Here is a 9724-nt window from a genome sequence, read left to right on the forward strand (position 1 = left end):
ATTGTGAATGAATTGCAGTAGGGATTTTCTACTGCTGTATTTCTCTTAGCAAATAGCAAAGCGCTTGATACAAATTAGATATTCAATAGATATGGATTAAATTATTTATTGAAGATTTTTATTCTGGTGCTGTGTAATATCAAAACAAGAGTATGTATTTTTTTTTTCAGTGAAAATAGTGTCTGTATTTACATTTTTAAAAATTGGGGTAAGACTTGCACTCAGTGAAATGCACATGTTTTAAGTGTACAATTCTGTAAGTTTTGGCAAAAATATACACCTGGAACCGACACCGCAGTCAAGATATGGAACATTTCCATCACTCCAGAAAGTTCTCTTATGTCACATTGCAGTGAATCCTTACCATTCATAACCAATTACTGCTCTAATTTCTGTTACTGTAGAGTAGTTTGATCTGTCTTGAACTTCAAAAAAATGAAATGGTATAGAATGTACTTTTTTGTGTCTGGCATCTTTCATTCAACATGTTTTTGAGATTCATCCATGTTACTGTATGTGTCAGTGGATTAGTATTCCATTGTATTCCATTGCATAAATGGTTTTCCATTCTTCTGTTGATGAACATTTGAGGTTGTACTTGCTTTTGGCTATTATGAATAAAGATGCTATGTACATTTGTGGACAAGTTTTGTGTGGACATAAATTTCTCTTGGGTAAATGTCTAAAAGTGGAGTTGCTGGGTCATGTGGTAAGTGTATGTTTAAATTCCTAAGAAACTGCTAATTTTCAGAGGTTGTTTCCTTTTTAACCTCCACAAGCAATGTATGTTGTTTTACATCCTTGCCAGCATTTGGTGTTGTCAGTTTTTAAAATTGTATTGTAAATGTTTTCTTTTTCAATAGGTTTCTAAGTTGCCCTGAATATGAGCCACTAAATATTGTGTATGCTTTGGGACCCGGGTAAAAGCGACTGCTCATTCAGTGTGGGTTTTGCAAGGCAAGTTGGAGCTTGCAGAAAGGTATATGTACATTGAAATACTTTGGAAAACTTTGGCCCAGTTTGTTTGTTTCAGTGTTTACATGAATCTCTGCACTCTGCCTGTACCCCTCTCTCTCTGTCTCTCTTTCTTTGGTAAATTATCTCTAAAATATTATTAAAGTAATCCATGTTCTTGGTAAACAGTAAATAAAGGAGAAAAGTGAAAGGTTCTCTGAACTCGTACTTCTACACACAATTTCACGGTATCCAAAAATAACCATTGTTAATATTTTTTGTGTCTCTTTTCTCAAATATTCTATGCATTTACTAATATATATATCAATATGCATGTATAATTACATATATATGTGTTTTTGGAACAAATAGGATCATATTATAAATACTATTCTGCAACAGGTTTTTACTTAATAATCTTGAGACTTTTAAAGTATCAGCACATAAATGTAATCTTTCTTTTAAGCAAACTCTTAAAAATGTATTTCAAAGTACAGATTTATAATTTTACTAGTTCCCTATGCTGGTTATCTTAGGTTAATTCTGAGATTTAGCATTACAAACAATGTTGCATACACTTTTTTTTTAATGTATCATGCAGGTATATCCAAAGAGTGAATTATTAGCAGTGGAATCGCACAGTTTGCTCAAGCTTTATTTTCAGCTGAAGTGTATGTAGTTTCAGGATATGAACAGCTCATTGGAAGTTGCTAATAAACACAGGGTCGTGTGTGTTTCCACAGCCTCTTTTGTCAAGAGACCTTTTTTTTTTTTGCGGTACGCGGGCGTCTCACTGTTGTGGCCTCTCCCGTTGCGGAGCACAGGCTCCGGACGCACAGGTTCAGTGGCCATGGCTCACGGGCCCAGCCGCTCTGCGGCATGTGGGATCCTCCCGGACCGGGGCACGAACCCGTGTCCCCTGCATCGGCAGGCGGACTCTCCACCACTGCGCCACCAGGGAAGCCCGTCAAGAGACCTTTGACAAAAGGAAAAGATGACCTTGAAAGAAAGGTCTTTGTCTTTATCTTTTGTAGATCCTCTTTTGGCCATCTACAATTCACTAATAATTAGCAGTCATTCATAACCGTCTTCTGAAACTGAAGACAGCTTTTCTAGAGACTAAAATTGTCATCACCATAATTCACTCAAAATCGAATCTATTATTCTAGGAAACTAATATATTTTTACAATTCCATTATTATCTTAAGATAGAACAATAATGCTGATATTGCCACTAAACATAGCTGGCTGGGCAACTGTTCAGACAAATGTCACAAAAGACTTTGCCCTTTGCTTGCTGCTGATCCATTTAGCAATCTTCTCTGCTTATTTCCCCAAAAGATTTGAGACATCTATGCTGCAAGGACAAATGCTTCAAGACACAACACCATCAGCAGACTAAAGGACAAAAGGCAGACGGTAAAAGGGAGGGTGAGGGGAACCTATTTTTTCCAAGAAATTAGCTTAAGAAAGGCCCAGAACTTAGTTCTGAGCTTCTTAGTAAACTAGGTAGAGAGAGAAAGAGGCTGAGTTATAGAGCTTGCCATTTTCTAGCACAGAGGTTCTCAGTTTTATTAGATAGAACAATTCTTCTTTTTATTAATTAAAAAAATTTTTTTAAATTTATTTATTTAAGTTATTTACTTTTGGCTGCATTGGGTTTTCGTTGCTGCGTGCGGGCTTTCTCTAGTTGGTCGCTGTGTTGCGCTGGCTTCTCATTGTTGTGGCTTCTCTTGTTGTGGAGCACGGGCTCTAGGCGCGCGGACTCAGTACTTGTGGCTCATGGGCTCTAGAGCGCAGGCTCAGTAGTTGTGGTGCACGGGCTTAGTTGCTCTGTGGCATGTGGGATCTTCCCGGACCAGGGCTTGAACCCGTGTCCCTTGCATTGGCAGGCGGATTCTTAACCACTGCGCCACCAGGGAAGCTCTCTTTTTTATAACAAATATTTTGTAATGCCTTCTTATTATCCTGAGATGAGGTTTATGGATAATACACCATATAATACAGCATACCATTTAAAATGAATATAAAGTCATAACTCTAGTATATCAGAGAAATTAAAGGTAAGTACTGTATAGTAAAATAATACATATTTTAACATGTATATGTCCAGGCATGACTATGCTGGAAGGCAAATAAAGTTACCACATGCTTTATCTATAGGAAGAATTACTTTGAATGCAACAGCTACAAATGCAGCTTAGTTCAGGTGTGTTGGCTACTCAGCTACCAGCAGCCTAACTGATGGTGATGATATAATTTTCCTAACTGGTGAAGAATTCTTCTTAAATCCTGAAAAAGAGCATAGTCTCCCCCAATTTACTTGGGTTTTAAATTCTTAGGAAATTAAGTGATATTGAAATTGAACAAAAATTTCTTCGTACTAATATGTAAAGTGGATTTTTTTCTAGGCTCATAAGCAGCCTTTTTTTTTTTCCTTCTTACATGGAAGTCTGATGAGATATGAAAAATGGTGCAGAATGTGGAACAGTTTTCACTGTGCAGGACTGCCCTGTGCATTGCAGGCTGCAGAGCATCTCTGGTCTCTGCCCACACTATGTGCCAGAAGTTCTTCCCTCCCACCATTGGGACAACCACTTTAGAAATACGCTTGGCATTATTTGTTAAAATCTGCATTTCTCATGACCCAGTCATCTACTCCTAGTTATATACAAATCAGAAATGAGTACATATGTGCATCAAAAATTGTGTTCAAGAATGTTTGCAGCAACATTATTCCTAATGGCTCCAAATGGAAACAACTCACATCCCCTCAACAGAGGAATGGATAAATAGTGCCATAGTCACACAAAGGAATAACATGCAACATTGAAAATGAACAAATTGCTACTGCAGAAACCACGGAGAAATCTCACAACGTTTAGTGACAGAGCCACACACAGAAAAATACATACTGTATGATTCCAAAAGTTCAAACACAGGTAAAACTAATTTATAGTATTTGTTGGAATAATGCCTGGTGGGGGAATGAAGTGCGCTTCTGTGCTACTGATGGAGTTCTATTTCTTGATCTGGATGGGGTTTACATGGGTGTGTTTGCTTTGTGATAATTCATTATCAGCAGAGGAGAGAGTATGAAAACAATTCTACAGGATGAGATTGGTTAAGTGTAAAAGGAAGGGGGGAAAAGGACTGTAATGAAAAAAAAAAAAAGTCAGCTCCCTCCCCAAACCTCCTGCCCTCCATTTCCTATGAGGGGAGCCTAGGAAAAATCAAACCCGAGAAACAAATTCCAGCTCACACTCAAACCCTCAAACAGACCCAGAGACTCAAAAGTCCATCACTAGGGGCAAAAGGTTTTCCCAGATTTTGTCCAAGGTGATTACAAAAGCGACCAAGTCTCTTGGCTGCTCAGGGTAAGAGGGTAAAGGAAAAAACAAAGTTTAGAAACATTAAGTTACTTCCCAATCTCTTCCCGGGATCACCCGGGCCACCTGGGACCCGACTCGATCCACCTAAGGGGGCGGGGCCGAGGCCCTACCCTGACTCCCTGGCAACGGAGCAAGCCTTTGTCGCGTCCTAGCAACACGCTCCTCCCTCCCCTTGATTGGCCTGCCCTCCCTCGGTCCCCCTACCTTGCTCACCGCTCCGGCATACACTCTCACTGGGCCACTTGGTGGTCCCGAGGGCTTGGATTTGCACTTTCTGATTCAAGCGATTCAAGCGCCAGACAGCTGTCTGAGTTACTGTAGTGGGAGCCTTTCCGGGAGAGCCAGAGTGGGGGAGGGACGGCGAGAAAAAAAAGTGTAAGAAAGAAAAAAAAAAATCAAGATTTGGTAATTTTTATTTTTAAGACACATCCAAATTTCCCAGGAGAGTGGGAAAATCACGTTTGTGTAAACTCCATATAAAGAAGGAAGAAAAGGGACACTTTGAAGACCCAGCCGACTGGGGACTGGAGATTTTGGACACCGTCGTCCCTTCCCTGCAGGACCTAGGCAGGCACGTGATGCACACGCTGCCCTCGCTGAGCAAGGAGGGTAAGCGACATGGGGCAGGGGGCCCTGGGAATGAACCTTTACCTGCTTGGGGGTCAAGGCGGAGACCTGCTTCCCTATCCCTTGTCTCTGGCGGGCCTTGAGTGGCCGTGTGGCCTTGGCAGCCTCACGCTGGACGTCCAAATACACTTTCTTTATTGACTTCTTTATGAGAGAAAGGGGCCAGCTGAGGGTTTTTATAAATTTATTTATTTTACTTTTGACTGCCTTGGGACTTTGTTGCTGACAGCGGGCTTTCTTTAGTTGTGGTGAGTGGGGCTACTCTTCCTTGCCGTGCGTGGGCTTCTCATTGCGGTGGCTTCTCTTCTTGCGGAGCACAGGCTCTAGGTGCACAGGCTTCAGTAGTTGTGGCTGGCGGGCTCTAGAGCACAGGCTCAGTAGTTGTGGTGCACAGGCTTAGTTGCTCTGTGGCATGTGGGATCTTCTGGGACCAGGGCTCGAACTGGTGTCCCCTGCATTGGCAGGCAGATTCTTAACCACTGCACCACCAGGGAAGCCCCAGCTGAGGGTCTTTGATTAAACAAGATAATGTATACACAGGGCTTAGCTCAGGGACTAGCACAGAGTAAGTGCTCAATAAACGTTAGCTAAAACAACCACCCCAAAGGGCTCCTTCTCAGAATTCATGCAAAGACAAGGCTACTTTTGTTGCCAGTGGTATCTTGGGGTTGTGTTAAGGAAGTGAGATAAAACAAAAAAACAAAAAAAACTGGGTGTTTGGAAGAAGACCTGACATCTTCTCATAGAAAACTTACTAGGCTTGGTTAAAAACATAGTTTCTTAAAAATATGACCCTAAAGTGACACTGAGATCTGTCTGCAAGCAACAGGAGCCCTTGGGAAGAAAGGTGCTCCAGAAATGCAAGCTATTATTGCTATTAAGTCATTGTAACTTAGGGATGGTGCCTAGGCTTTAACCAAACGAATTTAGGAGACAAAATAAATAGGAGTACATGCCTCTTCTTTCTCTTTTCCCTGCATCACTCCTATTTTTCCTGTTAATTCTAAAAGAAGTGTTTAAAATAATGGTTTTATGGATTTTTAAATATTTGCCATATTTGTAAATTTATATATAATTTCTTCAATTCAAGTATTTTGAGAACTTACTATGTGCTGGGCACTAGAGGACTGATGTTGAGCAAAACCTTGGAATTTACAATCTAATGGGGAAGATACACATTAACCAAATAGTCACAGAAATAAGTATAAATTTACATTTAGTCAGTGCTACTAAGGAGGTGCATGGTACAATGAGAACTTTTAATGAGGGTGAGGATGGAGGTGTGTGTCAAGATTTGCTGAAGAAGGGAAGATTTGAGCTGAGATGTGAAGAATGAGTTGGAATTGTTATGAAACCAACTTGCGTCCATTTGCCCAATGTGCAGCAAAGTCAATCTACTGAAACCAGGTTGTGGTGAAGGAAAGTATAGCCGTTATTGCAGGGCCAAGCAAGGAGAATGGGAAGCTCATGCTCAAAAGAACCGAATTCCTCGATGGCTTTCAGGGAAGGGTTTTTAAAGACAGTGTGAGGGAGAGGGTTGCAGGGTGCATGATCAGCTCGTGTATGATTCTATGCTTCATTGATGTTGAGGTAACAGGGTGATGTTTCGGGAATATCAGTCACCAACCTTCTAATTCCAACCTGTCTGGGATCTACATGCTTGTGGTCTGCATGCAGTTAACTTCCTCCACCTGGTGGGGCTTTTAGTATCTGCAAAACAACTCAAGGATATGGCTCAGGACATTATCTTTAGCCCTTGAAGAGGAACTGAAAGTTCTTGACTTTGCTTTATGGCTAAACTCTTTTTTTTTTTTTTTTAATTAATTTATTTTCGACTGCATTGGGTCTTCGTTGCAGTGCGCGGATTTCTCGTTGTGGCTTCTCTTGTTGCGGAGCACGGGCTCTAGGCACGCGGGCTTCAGTAGTTGTGGCTCATGGGCTCTAGAGCACAGGCTCAATAGTTGTGGCGCACGGACTTAGTTGCTCCATGGCATGTGGGATCTTCCTGGACCAGGGCTCGAACCATGCCCCCTGCATTGGCCGGCGGATTCTTAACCACTGCACCACCAGGGAAGCCCTATGGCTAAACTCTTATTATTTTGTCTTGCTTGACTGTTTTCCTTCGTTTTTGCATTTTCTCACTTCTCTGATTAAATTTGCTCTTTGGAACTCGGGGAAGACCTAGGAGGCTAAAGCTTTCCTACAAGCAATAGGCAGGGGACACAGAAGGTGGGGGCTTTGTCCCTGGGAAGGCCCCACAGCATCCTGCTAGGTTTCAGAATTTAGTAGGTGAAATGGATCAGTTGAATAGGGAGTGGAGGGGAGGTGAGAGTGTTCTTGGCAGAGAGAATAGCAAGAGCAAAAGCTCTGGAGGGAGGGAGCATGGTGTGATTGAGGAGCTGAAAGAAGGTCAACGTGCTCTGTAGCGCTATAGCTGCACTAGGGAATGTGTTCGTAAAGGAGGCTGGAGGGAAATGGAGGGGTTAGGTTAAGCATGGCCTCATAAGTCACGTTAAGGATGTTGGCTTTTATGTTCAGCCTGAGGGAAAGCTGTTAAGTGTTTTGAGTGGAGCTAAAGGAGGAGCTGAGTGACATGGTCAAATTTGCATTTTGAGAAGACTGGTCTGGTGGCAATGTGGAGAATGAATTGGAGGGTCAAGAATGCCTATAACAGTAACCTAAGTGGGAATGAGTCATCTGAATTCACTCTTGGTTTGAACTGGTAACAGTAAAAATGGAGAGAAGTGGGCAGACTGAAAGGCTATTTGGAGAAAAACTCTACAAATTATAGTGATGGACTGGATATAGATGTGACAGAGAAGGGGAGTTTCAAGGATGCCTTCTGAGTCCCCAGCTTATGTAACTGAGTAAATGATGGGACCATTTGTTGAGACTGAAACCCTGGGAAAAGGACAATATTTAAGGGAAGGAAAATCCAAGTTAAAGTGCCTTCATGAGATATCCAAGAAGGCAGTTGGGTACACAGGTCTGCAACCTCAAAAGACCAGAGGGCGTCTGGGCTTCTAAGTAAACATTTGGGGTCATCTGCATATTGGTGGTCATTAAAGCCCTGGGCATAGATGTGACTGCTTAGGCAGAAAGTATAGAGTGAAAAGGGAAGGCGGCTTGGGGTTGTGTCTTGAGAAACTCCCAACATTTAACATCTCCTGGGTTGAGGAAGGTAAGCTTGCAAAGGAGACTGAGAAGAAATACCTAGAGAGGTAAGAAGAAAACCCAGGAGAGAGTAGTGTCTCACAAAAGCCGAAAGGACAGGGGCTTAAAGGAGGAGGGAGTGGTCAGAGGGGTGAACAATTAAACAAGTCCATTGAATTTATTGACAAGGAGACCATTGGTGATTTCAGCAAGACCTTTATTGATTGAATGACAGAAGCAGAAGTCAAATGACTATTTACTTAACTTTCACAAATGACCCACTGTAAAGGAGATGAAGATAAACTCCCAGTATCAGCAAAACACACACATTAATTTTTCATCATTGTGTGTGTTAAGGCCTGCTGCTTTCATATGTTTCACCAAAGTTTAATATTATGTAGTTATAGTACTTAGAGGGTACCATCATCATTTTACAGATGTGAACTGGTTGAAACTATTGAAGACTACATAGCCAGCAATCCATGAAGGCAGGAAGGCTGTAGGTCTTCAGACACACAGCACACTGGTGTTTCCACTGTACTGTGCTCTGGGAATATGTTTCCTTGTCCAAATCACTCTGTAATAATTTGCTGTGTTTGTATATCAGTATTTTAATTTTAGAAGATGTTTTATAAAGTCAGGGGGCTTGTCTTTTCTTATTAATATCTATTTCAAGTATATATTATTCTATAATTTATATAATGGGCACTTGGCCCTTTTTTTATAATGATTATATATAAGGTACAGTATTCCTGCTTGGAATACACTTGGCATTGTGTTTAAAAATATGGTTTTGAATGCACAAAATGTTTAGAATTTGAAGTCAGATGAAGGTTGAATTGAATATAGAAGGTATGTTCAGGGATTATTTCTTGTGATTCTTGGTATTTCATTATTTGATTAAAATAAGTAATAACCTCAGCTTTCCTAAAAAGCATATTCTTTAATTTGCTTTTTAGACTGGATTAAAATTATTTTTCTTTTGAGGTTTAGTGATACCTTTTCTGACACTTTGGGATATAGAAAACATCAAAGTCTGTAAGATTTCCAAATCTATTCCATTTGAATTGCAGGAGTCTAAAACTTTCTAAAGGAAATCTTGTACGTTTTCCTTTTCCTTCAGTGAAAAATATCAAGTTTCAGTTTACAATAATAACTCTGCTCTTATTTGACTTTGCCTATTAGATTTTATAGAGTAAAAGGACACAGGGGACTTGAATGTATCATTCAAATGAGGAAAGACAATCTTCAAATTTCTAATTAAGCTCAGTCAAGTCTTTCCACTAGGGTTTGGTTGCAAGCTATCTAGTTTCTCCTGGCCCTAATTAAATCATTTCCTTTGGTTAGATTGTTTTTCTGAAATTTGAGCTTCATATCATGAGTCTAGGTGAAAGGCTTCACAGTTTTGCTTCGAAAAGTCTCCATGTACTCTGGATATTGAAATTCTGTATCATTAGTGAATTAATAATATTCTTAGTCATGATGAAAATTTGAACTCAGAAAACAGTTGGGACTGTTTGAAAGCCCTTCTTAGTTCTTAGCAGCCAGCAGTAGAATCCTTTTGTCTGTGCGGGGGGGGGGGGGGGGGGGGGAAGTGA

The 9724-nt window shown here is 40.8% G+C and overlaps 1 protein-coding gene across 1 annotated transcript in view; it reads left to right on the forward strand.

Moving 5' to 3' along the window:
- Positions 1-704: 704 nt before the first annotated feature.
- CCDC81 (coiled-coil domain containing 81) overlaps positions 705-9724 on the forward strand; it is a 49747-nt gene continuing 40727 nt past the window's right edge. Inside the window, exons 1-3 of the mRNA XM_007448845.1 lie at positions 705-709; positions 864-920; positions 4789-4955. Of these exons, the coding sequence (XP_007448907.1) occupies positions 705-709; positions 864-920; positions 4789-4955 (229 nt within the window). The remainder of the gene's footprint in view (positions 710-863; positions 921-4788; positions 4956-9724) is intronic.

Source organism: Lipotes vexillifer, unplaced genomic scaffold (assembly GCF_000442215.2).
Source record: "Lipotes vexillifer unplaced genomic scaffold, Lipotes_vexillifer_v1.1 scaffold771, whole genome shotgun sequence".
Classification (NCBI taxonomy): Eukaryota; Metazoa; Chordata; class Mammalia; order Artiodactyla; family Lipotidae; genus Lipotes; species Lipotes vexillifer.